The 22,406-nt window shown below is 44.7% G+C and overlaps 1 protein-coding gene across 1 annotated transcript in view; it reads left to right on the forward strand.

Annotated features, from left to right (window-relative positions):
* The window catches only part of LOC137538235 (uncharacterized), a 197,426-nt gene that overhangs the window by 106,287 nt on the left and 68,733 nt on the right, over positions 1-22,406 (forward strand). The window contains exons 14-19 of the mRNA XM_068260284.1: positions 1,467-1,745; positions 5,730-5,996; positions 6,120-6,374; positions 16,492-16,770; positions 19,018-19,290; positions 20,197-20,454. Of these exons, the coding sequence (XP_068116385.1) occupies positions 1,467-1,745; positions 5,730-5,996; positions 6,120-6,374; positions 16,492-16,770; positions 19,018-19,290; positions 20,197-20,454 (1,611 nt within the window). The remainder of the gene's footprint in view (positions 1-1,466; positions 1,746-5,729; positions 5,997-6,119; positions 6,375-16,491; positions 16,771-19,017; positions 19,291-20,196; positions 20,455-22,406) is intronic.

Genomic DNA, 22,406 nt, shown 5'->3' on the forward strand with positions numbered 1-22,406 from the left:
TATACCGAGTTTTTGCTGATCTTCTAGTCCACCCCGGGTGGAGGGGTGCATCCCCATCTACTATCTACAGAGAGCGACTTCTTAACCTGAGTGGGGTCAGGTCCTAATGCTCCCCACCAGCATTTAAAGTGGTTGCCTATGGGTAACCCGTGTTTGTGAGTATATACACATAAAATTGTATTGAACTCTTCATTTTACCTGACAATCCTGCACCATATTGGGCTCTCCATTCTCTTCTTGTTTTTAAGCATAATAATTTTGATTGAACTTTGTAACCTACTTTTTGGTGCTTATTGTTACTATTGCAAAGTGTTGAAAAGTTATTTTAACCACTTAAAGACCACGGGCTTAAACCCCCCTAGTGACCAGGCTATTTTGTACAAAATAGGCCACTGCAGCTTTAAGGGCTCGCAGCAGGGCCGTACAACTCAGCACACAAGTGATTCCCCCCCTTCCCTTTCTGCCCACCAACAGAGCTTTCTGTTGGTGGGCTGTGATCGCTCTTGGATGTTGTTTTTTTTATTATAAATATTTATTTATTTTTTTAACAATAAATAATAATATTTTTCTATTTATTTTTTATTTCATCACCCTCCCTCCCGCCAGCACAGTGATCGGCTTTCATAGACATCAGCCTTTGAAAGCTGATCACTTCCTGAGCCTCCAGAGGGGGACAGCCGTGTCACACGGCTGTCCCCAGTACAGCGCTGCCTTAGATCACAGCAGTACGGTGTAAATAGACGGCGATTTTGCTATCTAACAGTCTTTTAGCGGCGATCGCGGAGATGCGTGCGCATCGGCATGCGTGATCTCCTGCAAAACCCCACCCCAGGACTTCATGCCAATAGGGGAGTGGTCCTGGGACTGCTGCCGCATTCACGCCAATCAGCATGGAGCGGTCGGCAAGGGGTTAAAGAGAAGATGTAAAATGATCTCCTAGGAAAAAAACTAGGAGTAAAAGTTTACTGAGAAAGGGCGTTCATCACTAAAATACCCTTTAAAACCACTAGCAAACAAGAAAATAATTAGAATCATTTTCACACAAACTTTTTCACCTGCTTGTTGGTACTTTTTCAATTGTAGAATGCTGAAATAATATTTCAAATAGAATATGAAAAAATATTTATTCTGGGAAAATTTGGGAGAAAAAGTGAATTAATAAGGGCCCATGGTCCATATGCAATAAACCATTTCTCCTGAGTTTTTTTTCCAAGGAGATCATTTTTATCAATTGCTCTTAGCAATTGAAGACGTACCAAAATGTAGGTGACAAAGTAATATAAAAAATTATTTTGAGTATTTTCTCGCTTGCTGGTGGTTAAAAAAAAAATGTATAGACAGACAAGATTGAAAATATCACAGAGGAGAAAACCCAGGAAAAAACCAATAATTGCATATAAGTCCATGCGTTTCATGTTTTATGTCTTGTACTATTGTATTAGTTGAAGCATGTCTTTGTTTCGTAGATCCCACTTCACCAGGAAATATCACTGTTAATGTGATTGGAACAAACAGCACTACATTTTCCTGGAGAGATGCAGCAAACATGGCCGCTGTGCCAAAATCCTATCAAATAACTTACTGGAATTCCTCATCTCCATCTGCCATTGCTGGGGGCACTACAAGTACCACAGCAACTGTCACCCTTCAGAACCTGACGTCTGGCACTAATTACACCATCTCTGTGGTGACAGTGGGGGTCCGGGGGTATCAGAGCACAGCTGTCACCGGATCGGTGGTTACAAGTAAGTTTCTACCTGATGAGAAAACAGCTAATAGCACTGAGCAATCTACCAGCACTGATTGCCTTTGTCATTCATTAAATTACCACTTTATAAATATGGGGGTCTCATAGTAGGGGTCTGAGACAGAGTACAAGAAAAAAAGGTGCCCAAAAATGTGGCCACCCAGAAAGGCCAATCCTATATAATAGTTGCTCTGTCCTGTGTCCTCCTGTGTCCGTGCGTCATGCCTAGCACACATGCTCAGCACGCAGACGGACTTTGGCCAGCACAGGAGGACAGATGCAGGCGGGCAGTCGTGTGCGTGTGCGCAGTGCAGGTGGACATGCACGCAGGAGTGATGTGGGGAGGAGGGCCAAGGCCTAATGCCCACTTTTTAACAGGCGGGCCTTTACCCTAGAAGTACAATAATGGTACATTTAGCAATAGTCTACAGTTTAAGTAACGTGCAAATGATAATAGTAAAACTATCAGTAATAAATACTGGATGTTTTACTACAGCTAAACATAACCCTATTCTCACACTGAACCTTCCCACTTCCGATGCCTAACCTTTAACAACCCCCCCCCCCCACCCCCGCCCCTATTGCTAAATGCTAACCTTAATCACCCCCCAACCTTAACTACCTTCCTCCCACACAGCTATCCTTAACACTACCCTTTCCACCCCTACACTTGCCGCCAATCCACTGATAGACACCCTGCAAAAACTGCATATAACATAACAGTAACCCCAGTGGTGTGGTCAGACCATCACATAATACAGTTTACTATTGAACATCACCCTATCAAGCAGCTCCCTAAAGAAACAATCAAAATCCGTCCCCTGAATAAATTAACACCGGAGAGGATAACTGCTAACCTGGATTTTACAAATCTGCTCCACAGTCAAATGGACGAAAACACACTAGTAACCCAGTACAACAACACGATATATGAAACACTTGACAGTATTGCCCCATGGCGCACCAAATCAGCAATCAAAAAGCAGAAAGCTAATTGGTTTGACAAAACCATCATGGATCTAAAAAAGAAAGGGCGCAGACTTGAAAGACAGTGGCGTAAATCAGGGTCTGAGGAGCACAAATCTAGCCTAATTCAACACCTCAGACAATACCAACAAGCAATAACCAAGAAAAAATCAGACTTTATCTCGCACAAAATATCTACAGCCAACAACAGAGCTGGTCAACTCTTCCACACAGTGGAATCACTCTGCAATCCTTCCTGCCTAAAAGCCCCAACCACATTCTCCAGGGAAAGGTGTGAAGAATTCTCTGCCTTCTTCACAAACAAGGTGTCTACCATTCGTGCCAGCATTACACCAACATCAATTGACCACTGGACTTTGCATCTGCCTACTACCGTACCACCATGGCAAGTCTTTGACACTCTGAGTGAAGAAGATTTTGGAATTCTCATTCAAAGTCTCCGCCCCACTACCTGCAAACTGGATCCTGGCCCAACTGGATCCTTAATGCAGTGCCCAGAGCTGATCAGGCCAGCACTTCACAAAATCACTCAGTGCTCCTTGCAAAGTGGACTTTTCCCAGAAGAACTAAAGAAAGCAATCATAAAACCCCTCTTGAAGAAACCATCACTAGATCCTGATTCTGTAACCAACTACAGACCTGTGGCGAACTTACCATTCCTATCAAAAGTTATCAAGAAAGCAGTCGCCAACCAGCTGGAAGCCAGGCTTACAGATAAAAACATCGTTGATACTTTTCAGTCAGGATTCAGGAAAAGGCACAGCACTGAAACGGCATTAGTCCGAGTAATGAATGATCTACTTACTGCAAGGGACAAGGGTGATTGCTCAATTCTCATTCTTCTGGACTTGTCTGCAGCATTTGATACTGTGGATCATGAAATACTAATCCAGCGACTGAAGAATTACTGTGGCCTAAGGGGTACTGTTCTTAGCTGGTTTCAGACCTTCCTATCTGGCAGGACACAGCAAGTATGTCTGGGCACACACTACTTTAATCCAGTGCCACTTCCCTATGGAGTTCCACAGGGTTCTGTACTATCACCATTACTCTTTGCAGTCTACATGCTCCCACTGGGCTAAATAATCCAGAACTATGGCCTAGGATACCATTGTTATGCAGATGACACACAACTGTATCTGTCCTTCAAGCCTGGCACCCAAGACCCATCAGCATCCATAAATGCGTGTCTAGTGGATTTACAAAATTGGATGAATACCAGCTGGCTGAGGCTGAACTCTGACAAAACAGAGGTGTTGGTGGTAGGTGGTCCACACATGATGGATAAAGTTCAAAATGCTCACCACCTCAAACTAGCAATTGGGGGAGATACTGTACAGTATAAAGACTCTATGCGAAACCTTGGGGTGATCCTGGATGGAAATCTAAAACTCAAACAGCAGATATCAGCTATCGTCAAGTCTTCCTTCTTCCATCTAAGAAATATAGCGAAAATCAAACACCTTATCCCAGCTGAAGACCTACCTGCCCTGGTTCATGCATTTGTATCCTCCCGCCTAGACTACTGCAACGCCCTGTTCATCGGATCTACAGATAAGGTTCTGCGCCCCTTACAGCTAGTACAGAATGCTGCAGCCAGACTCCTAGCCAATGCCCCCCGCAGCTCACACATCACCCCAGTACTGCAAACTCTTCACTGGTTGCCAGTAAAATGGAGAATCAATTTTAAGATCTGCCTGCTGACATTCAAGGCTCTACACCACATGGGACCCAAATACATAGCGGATCTATTGGAACTTTATGCCCCTCCACGCACCCTCCGCTCTGCCAGTAAGATGAAGCTGGTTATTTCCAGGATACACTTAACATTTGGTGCTCGGGCCTTTTCCTACGCAGCCCCTACTCTATGGAACTCACTTCCACAATCAAGACGAGAGGCTCCCTCTCTGGACAGCTTTAAAAAAAGGTTAAAAACTCACCTCTTTTCCCGAGCCTTTGAGACTGCATAATGCAGGGTCACAGCGCTTTGAGTCCCCAGGGAGAAAAGCGCTATATAAATATTATTGTTATTGTTGTTGTTATTGTTATTATGGCAGTGAAGCATAATTTGGCCACCTGAGCTACCATTTGTAGCCGTAATTTACATTGCTAGTGCCTCGACATTCATCAGGCACCCCGGGCACCCAAATTTCCCCCCCATTGCCGAAATTTCTATGGGCACCCATGGCAGTGCCTAAACTTCCCCTGCTAGAGGGCTCACAACTTTCCTGCTTCCCGATCTGATGCCATATCAAGAATTACTTATCTGTTATCAGACAGACTCTTCTTTATAAATAGTAAAAAGCAGTAGAGTGTTGTACCGTGTTAGCCATTAGTAAAAGCAAGAAGTTTTGAATCAAGGTGATACCATTTATTGGCTGGATACTTTTCTTCTAAGTTAGAAAATAAATATTATCCTTCTGATTCAAAACTTCTTGCTTAAAGTGAACCTCCAGACTAAAAATCTACTCAGCAGAACTGAAAAGGCTTGGTGTTTCTTTAACAGTTTCACAGCATCAGAACTTTGTTTTTCTTACCAAAGCATCATTTTTAGCTGAATTTTTAGCTAAGCTCCACCCATCAAGGAAAAAAAGCCCGGGCTTTTTTTCCCTGATGCTGTGCAGAGCATGATGGGATTTCCTATGTTGTTGTTCACGTTGCCTAGCAACTGGGAGGGGTGATCAGCACACAGGACAGTTGGAACTGTGTCTCATGCTCCCTGTCACCTCCTTTCAACCAAAAAGATGGCTGCCATCATGAAATCAAACATTTGCCTGTTCTTTTAAAACAGTGTGGGTAAGAGATTATATTACCTATTTTAATTAACATAACTAATGTAACTTAATGACAGTATGTTTGTTTAGGCTGGAGTTCCTCTTTCAGGGTATTTCTATACAGATAAAATCAGTGTCAGTATAAAACTTTATGTCTGGAGTTGTCTTTACTTGTGTTTCCTTGTCATGTATAACTGAATGTGATGCTCTCCTTCCTGTAGAGCCATTGCCTGTGAAGTCACTACAAGCCAGTAATAGCTCTACCACTACTGTGTACTTATCTTGGAGCAGACCGGATGACTATAAGAGTGGATACAGCTACAGAGTGCAGACAAATGCAACATTGGCAGCAACAAATACCTTTCCAACTAGTGAATCAGCCACAATAATGGGCCTGACACCAGGAGCGACATATACATTCATTGTATATACAAGAGCTGCCGATAACAGCACCGAATCAGACCCGGTATCTACAGCTACCTGCACAGGTGAGGGGGTGTTTCTTATCATTGTGAGAAAATTACATTCCTTACTTTGATTGAAGTAGACTTGTGTCACATAATAGCACACTAAATCAGTGATAATAAAAAATAATATTATTTTGATTCCAGTTCCTGGACAAGTCGCGTCACTTTCGGTGAGCAGTTCCGGGTCGGTGAATTCTCTGGCCGTGATCTGGTCAGCACCAGCAGGATACGTGTCTTATTATAATGTCACAATATCAAGAGACGTAAATACCACGACACAGACCAGCAATACACAAGTGACTTTCTCAGGATTATCCCCTGGTAGAAGTTACACCATCACGGTGCAGACAGTAAGTGGGAGCTGCAGCAGTACCGGCACTACAGTCACACAAGCCACTTGTGAGTAGCATCTGGTCATGTGACCGTGTCATGTGTTCTTATACTTTGTGTTATGTCTAGTGTATGCAAATTTTACCAATATTTTCTTATCTCTGATCCTCTATGAATAAATTAAATAAAGGGATAATTTACAGAGAAATCTTATTGTAGAAAACCATGGTTATTACCTGAAATCAGGACAACTGAGGGGAAAATTATAACCCGAAGTTTGGAAGGTAAGTTTGTGAATAAACTGGCAGGAGATAAGAACACTCCGGAGTGAATGAAGAGGAACTTCCTTTGATTTGCTCCATTTAGTGAACATTGATTTATACAGGAATCTGGGTCAGACAGCACAGGACAGGCTATGAGTACAGAGCTTTTATAGCTAAAATACCACAATATAATGGAATCAATTCCTAAATATGGTCAACTAGATTTCAGTTTGGTCACATTGAGGCTGGCTTCACACTGTAGATTGGCAGTGCAGTGCCAAAAACAGGCCTTCAGGAATTTCCGTGTTAGTACACAATAATCCCTGTCTGGCATCCGGCCAAACAGGAAGTGATGCTCACTACCTGTTTGGCAATCAATGACATACACAGAAGAGTTGTCAGTAATCCTGCGCCTACCATGTCAGTTTCTGCTGCCTCCGCTGGCAGCGCAGCTGGGACTTCCGGTGCGGCTGCCCGCATTGTCAGGGATGGTGTCAGCAGCATTCATGCAGAGATCCGGCAGCATGATTCTCAGACTGCAAATGAGGGTGGACACATGCGCTGTCGGCGACGCCCCTCTTATACTCTAAAGAAGCGTGTCAGCTGATCACCTGTCAGCTGACACGCATGGCTCCACCTCCGGTGCCTGATTGGCCAAGCGGCTTAGGGGCGTGGTTGCCTGCTTACCCAAACTATTTAAGAGCTGTGCTGACACTTGCTCACTGTCTGCTCTAGCTAACACTTCGCAGTGAAGGCTTCAGACCTTAGTCAGATCCTTGTGTGCTTTGAACCGGCAGGACCCCGGGGATTCCACACTAGCTAGCCTATTATTATTATTACTGATTGATATACTGTGTTTGACTTCTGCTTGTTTCTCAGACTACTCCTTGCCTATCGATTCTGTACCATTGCCAATCTGATCTGTTGCCGAGTGCCGACCTCTGCTTGAACACTCACTAAGCTCTTGCCTGCCGATTCTGTACCTTTACATATCTGATTGTTGCCGACCTCTGCCTGTCTACTACTTTGTAATTGCCTGCCGATTTTGTACCGTATCTGTCAGATCTGTTACCAACCCTGATTGCCTGACCATTCCTATTATCTGTACTCAGTGTTAGTGCTACCTTCTACTAACACTGTCTGTAGACATTCCCGTTGAGGGAACGTCTGATATTTGTCTGTCTACTAGTGCTCACACACTAGCAGATCGTTACATGAGTATTTATAAAATACACTTATACGCAACACAGATAACTGCAGCAGGGATGAGCAGAAACTACGCCAGTGTGAATTTACGCAGTTTGTAGGTGAAGTTTCAAAACTACGCTTACGAATTTATGCATAGTGAAGTACTGTTACGAGTAGCTTCCGCCCACTATGCGTAGTTAACATGTCTATTGTGTAGTGAACTACAAATGCTTTACTCGCGTCTGATTTTCCGAATGCGATTGTATGTTTACAAATTTACGCATATGAAAGGGGAATATACGCATAGAAGAGTTCCCGGTATAAGCATTAAAGAGGTATTAATGCGTAACATTTTCTGCATACCGGCATCAGCATCCGCATACACTACGCTTCGCACTACGCATAATTGTGTATTTTAATGCGTAGTCTACGAAATGAATACAAAGTGAATATTTGATTTCGAAGCCGTAGTTTGGCGAAGCGTAATTGCGTAAAACTACGCGTAGTTCCAGCGTAGCAAAGTTGGTTGACTACGACCATCCATGAACTGCGGTGGTTTTTTAAAAAGTGCGCCCATTGCCATAGACTTCTGGCCCAACCCAGATCGCCGCAGGACGCCACAGGAGCCGCACGGTAACATAGGTATTGAAGCGTGTTAGAATGGGCACTTCCGGTGCAGGATACTGCAGCGTTGGGAGTGTGAACTCCCCCATAGACTGGCATTAGGCTGTGGTGGGGTGCGTTAAATTTGCTGCACCGCTTCAGTGAGAAAGGGCCCTTAAAGTAGCACTAGGCTATTTCTGAGGCTGAATTAAGTAGGTCTCATATTGGCAGCTGGCAGGATATTTGTGTTTAATTTATTTATTTATTTTTTGTTCAAACATAGTCTTGGCCTGTACTATCTTCACTATACATTTATAATCATTGAATGTCTCTCTCTCCCCCACCCTCCTCCCCTGCATAGTGTATCCTTCTTGATCTTGCGATCTCTCCAATGACAACCTTCCCATTGATTATCTCTGACCTCAATTGTTGGGTCTCTGTAAAATTGCATGATCATGGTGATCATGTATACCCTGTTTGCATGTATAAACGTGTGCAATGTTCAGGGGCAATCCCAAGATTTCCAAGGGGGGGGGGGGATTCCGGAAATGTCTCCTCAGCCATGCACAATGCAGTATAATAATATGGTAAGACACCATTGCTGGGTACAGATAATGCAAGTTCCTGTCCGACTGACAGGATCTGGCAATTATTTCCTAAATGTCCGATCTGCTACCGATCAACAACAAGATCGATCAGAAGCAGTTTGGATACAGATAATCAGTGGTGCTCATCCGGATTCCGGATATCCGGGTAATCCGGATATCCGACCTTTTTTCAGCTATCCGATTCGGATTCGTATTCCGGATTTCTGTGCAAATCCATATAGCTATCTGCGGATATTTGGTCGCATACCCGGATATCCGCGGATATCCGGCAGATCTGAATACTGTAACTAAGAAGATGACCTCATTGAGCCAATCAGAGGGCTCCCAGCCTAAACCCTGGCACCCAATCACAGAAAGGAACCCTGGCCAGGCCCCCCTGTATAATAAGGAGGGCTGCCATGGTGTGAAATATCGTCCTTGCTTGTGAATGCTCACTGAGAGACATGCTCCAGTGCTTCTGGCCTAGCAAGTGCTGTATACAGTGATAAACCTAAAGCTGTTCAGTGATTAACCCCTTCACTATCACTACACTATTGTTATATTGTTAATTAGGTAGCAGCTAACTAGCTTGATTTCATTCAGTGAGTGACAGTCAGTGTGTGCTGCAGGCCTGCTGCAGCTGCTATGTGTCTGTGTGTGTGCTGTGCACAGACCAGGCCAGCTGCTGCCTGCTGGCCAGCTAGCCTTAGCTACAGTATAGGTTAGGTTAGGGAATAGGATTACAAGTGTGAAGTGCCAAGTGCCATATGCCAAGTGCCATGTGCCACTGCCAAGTGCCACGTCCAGCATGCTCCTGACAGACATTACAGCTGCTGCATTGCCCTGCTCCTGCTGCCTTTGCTGCTCCCACCGCCAGGGTGCCACAGGCCACTGCTGCTGTGCTGATACCACGTATATTTAACCCAAAACACAATTGCTGTGTAATTTTTTGGAGGTGTGTGGTCTGAAAACTGCCATGTACCAGTTGTGCGGTTGGACTTTGGACACAATGTGGGCTGCACGACCGCTGTCTGGAACCTAGTCCTGATGTTAATTGACAGCCATTTTTTTTTGAGGGGGGAGGGGGGATTTTAAGTCCCCACATCATCAATTAGTGTTTCCCTTTTTCCCGGTTTTTCTATCCAGATATACGAATCCGCCCGAATATCCCGGATACTGGGGTCGGATATCCGATTTTATTTCAATTCAGATTTTGAAAAGGGGTATCCGAGCACCCCTGCAGATAATAAAGACAGCCGACATTGCTAATAAAGGGGAAAGTGAAGCATTCACACAGCAGGGCACTGCTGCTCCATGCTCTGTACACAGGCTGCTGCTCCATGCTCTGTACACACGCTGCTGCTCCATGCTCTGTACACAGGCTGCTGCTCCATGCTCTGTACACAGGCTGCTGCTCCATGCTCTGTACACAGGCTGCTGCTCCATGCTCTGTACACACACTGCTGCTCCATGCTCTGTACACACACTGCTGCTCCCTGCTCTGCACACATGCTGCTTCTCCATGCTCTGCACACATGCTGCTGATCCATGCTCTGTACACACGCTGTTGCTCCATTCTCTGTGCACACACTGCTGCTCCATGCGCTGTACAGAAGCTGCTGCTCCATGCTCTTTACACACGCTGCTGCTCCATGCTCTGTACACACACTGCTGCTCCATGCTCTGTACACACACTGCTGCTCCATGCTCTGTACACACGCTGCTGCTCCCTGCTCTGCACACATGCTGCTTCTCCATGCTCTGCACACATGCTGCTGATCCATGCTATGTACACACGCTGTTGCTCCATTCTCTGTGCACACACTGCTGCTCTATGCGCTGTACAGAAGCTGCTGCTCCATGCTCTGCACACACACTGCTGCTCCATGCTCTGCACACACACTGCTGATCCATGCTCTGTACACAGGCTGCTGCTCCATGCTCTGTACACACGCTGCTGTTCCATGCTCGGTACACACGCTGCTGCTCCATGCTCTGTACACACGCTGCTGCTCCATGCTCTGTACACACACTGCTGCTCCATGCTCCGCACACACGCTGCTTCTCCATGCTCTGCACACATGCTGCTGCTCCATGCTCTGTACATGTGCTGCTGCTCCATGTTCTGTACACACACTGCTGCTCCATGCTGTGTACACACACTGCTGCTACATGCTGTGTACACACGCTGATGCTCCCTGCTCTGTACCCATGCTGCTGCTCCATGCTCTGCACACATGCTGCTGATCCATGCTATGTACACACGCTGCTGCTCCATGCTCTGTAGACCCACTGCTGCTCCATGCTCTGTACACATGCTGCTGCTCCATGCTCTGTACACATGCTGCTGCTACATGCTCTGTACACACACTGCTGCTACATGCTCTGTACACATGTTGCTGCTCCATGCTATGTACACATGCTGCTGCTCGATGCTCTGTACACACACTGCTGCTCCATGCTCTGAACAGATGTTGCTGCTCCATGCTATGTACACACGCTGCTGCTCTATGCTCTGTACACACGCTGCTGTTCTAGGCTCTGTACAGAAGCTGCTGCTCCATGCTCTGTACACATGCTGCTGCTCCATGCTCTGTGCACACGCTGCTCCTCCATGCTCTGTACAGAAGCTGCTGCTCAATGCTCTGTACACACGCTGTTGCTCCATGCTCTGTACACACGCTGTTGCTCCATGCTCTTTACACACACTGCTGCTCCATGCTCTGTACACATGCTGCTGCTCCATGCTCTGTACAGAAGCTGCTTCTCCATGCTCATTGCACATGCTGCTGCTCCATGCTCTGTACAGAAGCTGCTGCTCTATGCTCTGTACACACGCTGCTGCTACATGCTCTGTACAGAAGCTGCTGCTCCATGCTCTTTACACCCGCTGCTGCTCTATGCTCTGTACACACGCTGCTGCTCCATGCGCTGTACAGAAGCTGCTGCTCCATGCTCTGTACACACGCTGTTGCTCCATTCTCTGTACACACACTGCTGCTCCACGCGCTGTACAGAAGCTGCTGCTCCATGCTCTTTACACACGCTGCTGCTCCATGCTCTGCACACACATTGCTGCTCCATGTTCTGTTCACACGCTGCTGCTCCATGCTCTGTACATGTGCTGCTGCTCCATGCTCTGTACACACACTGCTGCTCCATGCTCTGTACACACACTGCTGCTCCATGCTGTGTACACACACTGCTGCTCCATGCTGTGTACACACGCTGATACTCCCTGCTCTGTACCCATGCTGCTGCTCCATGCTCTGCACACATGCTGCTGCTCCATGCTCTGTAAACACATTGCTGCTCCATGCTCTCTACACATGTTGCTGATCCATGCTATGTACACACGCTGCTGCTCCATGCTCTGTACACACACTGCTTCTCCATGCTCTGTACACATGCTGCTGCTCCATGCTATGTACACACGCTGCTGCTACATGCTCTGTACACACACTGCTGCTACATGCTCTGTACACATGTTGCTGCTCCATGCTCTGTACACACACTGCTGCTCCATGCTCTGAACAGATGTTGCTGCTCCATGCTATGTACACACGCTGCTGCTCTATGCTCTGTACACACGCTGCTGTTCTAGGCTCTGTACAGAAGCTGCTGCTCCATGCTCTGTACACATGCTGTTGCTCCATGCTCTGTGCACACGCTGCTCCTCCATGCTCTGTACAGAAGCTGCTGCTCAATGCTCTGTACACACGCTGTTGCTCCATTCTCTGTACACATGCTGCTGCTCCATGCTCTGTACAGAAGCTGCTTCTTCATGCTCATTGCACATGCTGCTGCTCCATGCTCTGTACAGAAGCTGCTGCTCTATGCTCTGTACACACGCTGCTGCTACATGCTCTGTACAGAAGCTGCTGCTCCATGCTCTTTACACCCGCTGCTGCTCTATGCTCTGTACACACACTGCTGCTCCATGCGCTGTACAGAAGCTGCTGCTCCATGCTCTGTACACACGCTGTTGCTCCATTCTCTGTACACACACTGCTGCTCCACGCGCTGTACAGAAGCTGCTGCTCCATGCTCTTTACACACGCTGCTGCTCCATGCTCTGCACACACACTGCTGCTCCATGTTCTGTTCACACGCTGCTGCTCCATGCTCTGTACACACGCTGCTGCTCCATGCTCTGTACACACGCTGCTGCTCCATGTTCTGTACACACACTGCTGCTCCATGCTCTGTACACACACTGCTGCTCCATGCTCTGTACACACACTGCTGCTCCATGCTCTGTATACACGCTGCTGCTCCATGCTCTGTACACATGCTGCTGTTCCATGCTCTGCACACAGGCTGCTGCGCCATGCTCTGTAGACACACTGCTGCTCCATGCTCTGTACACACGCTGCTGCTCCATGCTCTGTACACACACTGCTGCTCCATGTTCTGTACACACGCTGCTGCTCCATGCTCTGTACACATGCTGCTGCTCCATGCTCTGTACACACACTGCTGCTCCATGCTATGTACACACGCTGCTGCTCCATGCTCTGTACACACACTGCTGCTCCATGCTCTGTACACATGCTGCTCCTCCATGCTCTGTACACACACCACTGCTCTATGCTCTGTACACACGCAGCTGCTCCATGCTCTGTACACATGCTGCTGCTCCATGCTCTGTACACATGCTGCTGTTCCATGCTCTGTACACACACTGCTGCTCCATGCTCTGTACACATGCTGCTCCTCCATGCTCTGTACACACACCACTGCTCTATGCTCTGTACACACGCAGCTGCTCCATGCTCTGTACACATGCAGCTGCTCCATGCTCTGTACACACACTGCTGTTCCATGCTCTGTACACACACTGCTGCTCCATGCTCTGTACACATGCTGCTGTTCCATGCTCTGTATACACGCTGATGCTACATCTAATGACAACTGTAGTAGGGAAAGAAAGAGAACAATGCTATGAGCTGCAGGATGCCTGCAGATATTCTTGTGTCTCAACTTGTGCCTGTCCCCAGACACTGCGCCGACCATGATCTGAAAGGGGATTCTGGGCAGCTGTAATCCCCCCCTGCGTTTGCCTAAGATTTTGTAGGTTTTATTATCGTGTACTATCTCTCTGTCTGACACCCCTTGTTAACAGAGGTGTATATAAAAATCAGCAAAACTTTGATGGGGCCTTTAATGTTCATAACCTTCATTTGTCTCTTCTTGGTGACCCTCTTAGCCTGGGGGCCCATCTTACAAGGGTCATGAAACAAGTTTGGCCAACAGGATCTTCACACCCCTAACAAGTGTAGCCACAAAACACCTGATCTTGAGTATGGAACGAAGGGAAGGTTAGTAGTTGGGGCCCCCCACACACACCTCTGGGGCCCCTAAAGTCACAGGGGCTTCTTCCCACTAGTTACACCCCTGCTTGTTAAAATTGTATATATCCCTATCTATTGTCCAGAGCTGTGTAATAAGTTGCCACTGTATAAATGCAATAATAATAACTAGTAAAAAGGCCCGCCCATTAAAAAATGGGCGCTAGGCCATGGCCGCTAAACCCCAGCAACGTGCGTACCCCGCTCACCCGTCCCCCACTGCTGTCCAAAGCATATGCACAGAGGGAGATACTGCTTGCTTGGCAGTTGCAACCGCTGTTATTTCCCACAATGCAAGGAGGTTCTCAGACAGCAAACTGTCAAGGACAGACGGACGGACACACACGATGCAGTTACACAGGGGTTTTATTATACAGGATAATGAATAGCAGTATCTCAGCAACACTATCAAATATGTGTGCTAGGACCAATGTAGAACCATTTGCTAGGAAGAGAGAACTAGCACAACACATATATAGTATTCAAAATATATGCAAGTATTTATTAATCAATAATTATACATCACTATAGAACCATAAAAACAATTAAAACAATCATACCGCCTGTAGCATCAGAAATAATTAATAGCATGAGAATATTTGCATGAGTAATGAGCGCCCAATTGTCACCAATAAATCATTAATGAGTAAGTACACCCTACAGGGTTTGAACCTGGGTTAAGTATATAGCTATAGATACTGATTAAAGTGGCTATTATACCAAATGACATTTATCATAAAGTGAAATCAAAGGTGTGCCATCAATATGATGCAATAAGGCTGCTTCCACACAGGGACATTACAGGCGCACGTTAGTGCAGCCTGTAACGCTCCCCCAACGCACAGCAATGTAACACAAGTGGGCTGTTCACAGTGCCCACGTTACGTTACATGTAACGCTGCACATTGTAGTGAAAGTGCAGCATGCTACGGCGTTACAGCGGCTTAAGCCGCGTTAGACTGTTTGCACATGCGCAGTCATGTTGGGGAGGAGCGGAGAGCGGCCAGGCACATGGCTAATTAATATTCACTGCACGTTGTGACGTGCAGTGTTTACTTCCTGGTGCCTCCGCTCTGTGCGGCGATTGGCCGGCGGGACTACGTGATGCCGCAAGCGCCCAAGAGTACGCATCACGACATCACGGACGCCAGAGTGAGCTGCACAACGCGGCTCACTCTGACGTCCACATGGAACAGCACCAGGCGTTATGCGACCTTAACGTGGCACCTAACGCAACGTCTTAGTGTGCAAGTAGCCTAAAACTAATAATAATAATTATTATTATACAGGATAATGACTAATTCTACAAATAAAATATTTTGGAAGTAAGTGCAAAAACCCTGTAAACTCCATGTTTTAGACTTGTATCATTGTATTAGTTGAAGCATGCATGAATTTTCACCAAATTTCCACATTCAAAATCCTGTTTTTGATTCAAGAACATGCAAAAAAACCTGTTGTTTTCTTTTTACCATGAAAACGCAGAAAACTGATGATTTTACTGCAAAAACACAGTAAATTATATTTTTACCATAACTATTTCTCAGCAAAAATGAAATTTTACTGCAAAAATTCGCAAAAAACCCCCGCAAAAGTAACAAAACTTATTTTCGATGGAATTTCCGCTCGAAAATCAAATTTTACATTATTTTCCTGAAAATTAATGCAAAAAGAATATTATCATTATCACAGAGGTGCCAAGCGTGTTTTGGACGTCTAGCCGTGATACTCCGTTTGTCTATTGCCTGATGAAGCGGGATTGTGCCCGTGAAACGCATTGCGAATTAATTGTGGAGTATTTAATTAAATTGTATGTTCTTCAAGTGACAAATATCGTGTCCTTTTTGGAGTGACCGGTCCACCGCCGCCACCCGAATGTTTTAAACTTTTTAGTATACTTTTATTCTTTTGGCGCCTCTGCACAGCTTACTATCAGAGTTTTCCACCCTGGTGGAAGGGTGTTGTACCCTTTTTTCCTTCTACAGAGAGCGACATCTTAATCCTGAGTGGGGACAAGTCTAATCTCCCCACCTGCCTATACAATGGTTGCCTGTGTGGTAACCCATGTTTGTGAGTATATTACTTACTTGTCAATTACATTTCTGGTTCCAGTACATACTACACTATATTGGGCTCTCGGTTTCTCCATATTATCATTTTCGCTCATCGATGGAAGCATGTCATTTTTTCACAGATCCCACTCCACCAGGAATGATCACCTTTAATGCGGTTGGAATAAACAGCACTACATTATCCTGGGTAGAAGCAGCAAATATGACCAATGTGACAAAATCCTATAATATAACTTCCTGGAAGTCTTCATCTCCATCTGCCATTGCTGGGAGCACTACAAGTACCACAACGAATGTCACCCTTCAGAACCTGACGTCGGGCACTAATTACACCATCTCAGTGGTGACAGTGGGGGTCCAGGGGTATCAGAGCACAGCTGTCATCGGATGGGTGGTCACAAGTAAGTCTTTTCAGGATAGGAAAACAGTGAATAGCACTGAGCAATCTTATGCTGGGAATACACAATGTGTTTTTGCAGCAGATAGATGATTCGATAGATAATTTCCGACATGTCCGATCTCACGTTCAATTGTTTTACCACTCTATTTCTGTTAGAAGTGAATGGAAAAAGATAAGAAAAACGAGTTAAAGATAAGAGAATTGAGTGGAGAATAGAGTGGCAAAAATGATCGAGCGGAGACTCGAGTGGCAGAAACGCATCATGTATTCCCAGCATTACAGCACTGATTGCCTTTGTTATCAATCAAATCAGCTTTTTATAAATTTAGTAAACCTTTTTCCGGCACCAGCAACTCATCAGCAAGAGTTGCACACACGACTCATCACAGCAAGCAGGAGATAGACTTTCTCAGGCTTCTTTAATATTCACGTTATTTATTCAGGAAACAGAAATACAGATAGATACAGTTCATCATATCCTAGCCACGCCAATCTTCATGTTGCGTTACAAGCTTCTTGATTAATCTTCCTGCTGAAGTCAATCAGGTACCTTCTTTCTAAACTACGTTACACTAGACTACCTATGTACAGCATACATTATATCAGATTACATATAGAATGAAAATACTTAGAGGTCCTAGTCAGCATTTAGAGCTAGTGTGAAAATAAGAAGCAGAGTGAGCTCTGATCACCCACCTGGGTTTTAATACCGACTAGGAAAGAGTTAAATGTGACATCATCTTCGCCCTCCCCTAGACCAGACTATTGGTTGAGCCCCCTCGTGGTATCATAATACCCACCTACTCGATTAATATTTAATGTCACCTTTCCTTTACTTCCTGGAATTTTGGCATTTAGAAAACATGGCCTATGTTTACTGTTCCTGTGGCGTACATGTTGAGGTCAGTGTAGGCCGGTGGCCTTCTATCAGGAACATGTTCTCCGATGTTCTCAGTATCTGCTTGTTTATTCAAGCAGACACTGAGATGCCTCTGCCTGCATCACAAGAGACTCTATTTATGTTGAAGACATACTCTGCGGACAAGCCTTTTACATAAACTCAGGCCAAGTAACTGAGGCCTACTTAAATTCTAACAACCACTTACGGATCTTTGCTACGTATATCTATTCCCCTACTTGTTTCACTTGCAGATCAGGGGCATAGATATACATATTATTTATTTACTTCCACCGTTCATGATCGCTGCGCTGATCCTGTTTGCCTTAATTGCAAACCTGCCGCTTCATGATCGGTGAATGGGAAACAGCTGTTCCCACTTCCCAAACCCGATCACAGTGCCTGTGATTCATAAAAGCCAGTGTCAGCGAGATGTTGTCTTTTATTCACTAAGTGAAATTTCCTGTGTACTGTTTACAGTACTCTGGAAATTAGTATAACCCCATCTTGTGACAAAAAAGTAAAAACATACCAAAATACACTATTATACATTATTACATAAAAAAATTAAATGCATTTTTATTATGTTTTATCCCCTTCCAGCCCTACCACACAGTTACACCAAAAAAAAACAAACAACAACATAATTTAAACAAAAATACATCCGTAAATAGTTACCTTAGTGACTTTTTTAATATGTATGTCATGAGGGTCTATTACTGTTATTTTTGTAAATAAATGCTTGTAATTATTGTTGTAGTATAAAGAACCACTAAACTGAAAAAATACACTTTTATTTCCAAATAAAATATTATCGCCATACATTGTACTAGGAACACAATTTAAACGTAATAACCACGACAAATGGGCAAATAAAATGTGTGAGTTTTAGCTAAAATAGCAAATTTTAATTTTAAACTACAATGGATGAAAGCTGAGAAATGATGATTTTTTTTTCAATTTTTTTCTTTTTCTCCCCTGTAAAATATGCATATAAAATAAAATAATCCTTAACAAAAAGTACTGTCCAAAGAAATATTAGTTTGTCCCAAAAAAAATAATATATAGATAATGTCAGTGTGATAAATAGTGATAAAGTTATTGGCGAATTAATGGGAGGAGGGTGATGTGAAAATTGCTCTGGTTTTGAAGGGGAAAAAAAACTGTGGTTTGGAAGTGTTTAAAGGTGGAATCTGAAGGCAAAAATAGAAATAACGATAGACACAATGGAATTTCTACAGAGATAAAATCCAGCTGTATCGGTATAAAGCTTCGTGTCTGGAGGTGGAATTGTCTTTATGTGTGTTTCCTTGTCATGCATAATTGAATGTTGTGCTTTCCATCCTGTAGAGCCATTGCCTGTGAAGTCACTACAAGCCAGTAATAGCAATAGCTCTACCACTACTGTGTACTTATCCTGGAGCAGACCGGATGACTATAAGAGTGGATACAGCTACAGAGTGCAGACAAATACAACCCCGACAGCAACCAATACCTTTCCAATTAGTGAATCAGCCACAATAACGAGCCTGACACCAGGAGCGACATATACATTCATGGTATATACAAGAGCTGCCGATAACAGCACCGAATCAGACCCGGTATCTACAACTACCTGCACAGGTGAGGGCCAGGAGGCCGCAATAGCAGCATAGGGGGTGATATTATGGCTGGGAATCACTCGCGTTCCCATGCCTGTCGGCCGGTGACGGCCAAACCGGAAGTGGTCGCCGGCGCGTCCTGGAGCATCGGAGCGGGGCTGCGGGGGCACCGATCAGCTGCAGGGGGCTGAGGGAAGCCCCAGGTGAGTAAATCTCATTTTTTTTAATAGACTTAAGGTTCACTTTAAAGAAAAAAATGTTAACCTTGCTCTCACTATTCCCCTTAAAATACATAGCAAGTATGGTGATGATCGCATGTATGGGAGCTTTGCCATTAAAGCGGACCCAAACCAAACATTGTTTTAATTCAAAATATTTAGTTGCAACACTCTGACACATACAAAGATAAATAAACACTCCTTCAAGCCTATGAACATTTCAGTGCATGCTTTTCACCCTCCTCTTTTCATAACTAGGGTTATACAGGTGGCAGCCATTAGCAATTCCTCCTTTACCGGACACCTCCTACTCCACCAGTCTGCCGGATTCTGTCCCGGCAATATGAAAGGAAGGGAGGGGTTCCTCCAATAAATGTAAAATATTTTATATTTGTCATCATGCACCTGAAAAAAGGCTGCTATTTATTATTATAATTTAGAAAATAGATTTTATTTCTGAAATTTTGTATTTTTAATTTGGGTCCACTTTAACTGCTAAATTCAGCAGGATGGTACACAAAGTTGTGACATTACAGTTCCTGACTACGTTTACAAACCGTATTAATTTTGCATTATAATTGTGAATTAATATGTCAATTTAAGTTTATACAAAATATATGCTCATCACTAGCCCTTCAAGCAAAGTTGTGCCACATAATTGCACACTAAATCAGTGATAATAACAAATAATAATATCATTGTGATTGCAGTTCCTGGACAAGTCGCGTCACTTTCGGTGAGCAGTTCCGGGTCGGTGAATTCTCTGGTGGTGATCTGGATGGCACCAGCAGCAGGAAACATGTCTTTTTACAATGTTACATTATCAGGAGATGTAATGAACACAATACAGACCAGCAATACACAAGTGATTTTCTCAGGATTATCCCCCGGCAGAAACTACACCATCACTGTGCAGACAGTCAGTGGAAGCTGCAGCAGTACTGGCACTACTGTGACACAAGCCACATGTGAGTAGCACCAGGTCATGTGACTGTGTCATGTGCTCTTATATGTTGTGCTATGTTTAGGGTATGCTCTGATCCGCTATCCTCTGAATTAATGAAATTAAGGATAATCAAAGAATAAATCACATTCTTGAAAACCAAATGTATCACTTGTAATCAGGACAACTTAAGGGAAAATTATAAATCAAAATTTGGAAGGTAAATTTGTGAATAAACTGGCAGGAGATAAGAACAGTACACTCTGAGGTGAAAGTAGAGTAAGTTCCTCTGATTTGCTCCATTTAGAGAACATTTATACAGGAATTGGGGTCAGACAGCACAGGACAAGCTATGGGTACAGTGCCACTACAGCTAAAATAGCAGAATACTGTATAATGAAATCAGTTCCCTAATATGGAAAACTAAATTTCAGTCTGGACATATTGGCCTCAATTTGATTATGTAGCAACCTATGAAAAGTAGATTTATAGGTAGGGATGGTCGGAAATGTCGATTTCCGATTCTGCAGAAATTCCGATTTCCGCCAATGCCGATTTCCGAGATCAGATTTCCGAGTAGTTTTTTTTTTGGTCATTTTTTGCATTCTCTGATTGGCCAAATACTTCCGAGATGACTCTGCGTTCTCTGATTGGTCCAATGCTTCCGAGTTCTGTGATTGGGCTAAAATTACCGAGTTGCGGTAATGCGTTCTTTCTACAGAAATCTGATTTCCGATCGGTTTTCAATTTCCGAGTAGTGTTTTTATTTTTACATTTTTTGCATTCTCTGATTGGCCAAATACTTTCGAGTTGTTTCTGCATTCTCTGATTGGTCCATTGATTTCAAGTTCTGTGATTGGGCTAAAGCAGGGGTAGGGAACCTATGGCTCGGGAGCCGGATGTGGCTCTTTTGATGGCTATCTGGCTCACATACAAATCAGTAGGGGTTGATTCACTAAGCTACATGGCTCAAGCAGCGCAAGTAACATTTTCAAAGTAGGCATGCTACTGCTGTAGCATGTCTCCAAAATGAACAGCTGCTCCAATTGTCCCTCTCTGGGCCCTGTCAGGTCTAGTGATTTTGTAGGACGAGATCCCCGCACTTGACAGGCAGCCTATGGGGTCAAAGTGCGGGGATCTCATCCTACAAAGTGAATCAACTCCCAAGTCAGCTAGCTAATTGTACAAGCTGTTATTCTGTATTTTTCCTGTCTGGCTCTCGGGGAAATTGCTGATGTTGCTGAAACCCAAGAGAAGATGAAGATGTCTGACACTTCCTCTGCCCGGAGGATCAACTGTATACACATCACCATGGCAACTGGCAACAGGGACGTGAGCCCTACTGTCCCATATTGAAATATATTATATGGCTCTCACGCAGTGGCGTACCTAGGGCATTTGACACCCGGTGCTGGGTATTAAAAAGACACCCCCCCCCCCCCCCATAAAAAAACCAAAAAACAGCAAATGTGGCATGCTAAACGTGACACGGCGGGTAATGCCAGGTGTAGGCTCGCTCCCCCCCCTAAAGTTGTCCTTAGTATAGTATAGTGGCACCAGTATAGCTAACAAAAAATGGGTGCGGCTATAACATGCGGCGCGCATTGCGCGCCGCGGCGAAAAATGGGCGTGGCCATGACCGGATGAGGGCAGAGCTAACTAATTTAAAGTGAACCCGGGATAAGAGTGATATGGAGGCTGCCATATTCATTTCCTTTTAAACAATAGGCAGCCCTGCTGATCTATTTGGCTGCAGTAGTGAACTGAATTACACCAGAAACAAGCCATGCAGCTAATCTTGTCAGTTCTGACAATATTGTCAGAAACCCCTGACCTGCTGCATGCTTATTCAGGGTCTATGGTTGAAAGAATTAGATGCAGAGGACCAGCACAGCAGCCAGGCAGCTGGTATTGCTTAAAAGGAGATAAATATTGCAGCCCAATATTATTCTCACCTCGGGTTCCCCTTAAAAGTGC

This window comes from Hyperolius riggenbachi, chromosome 11 (assembly GCF_040937935.1).
Source record: "Hyperolius riggenbachi isolate aHypRig1 chromosome 11, aHypRig1.pri, whole genome shotgun sequence".
NCBI lineage: Eukaryota > Metazoa > Chordata > Amphibia > Anura > Hyperoliidae > Hyperolius > Hyperolius riggenbachi.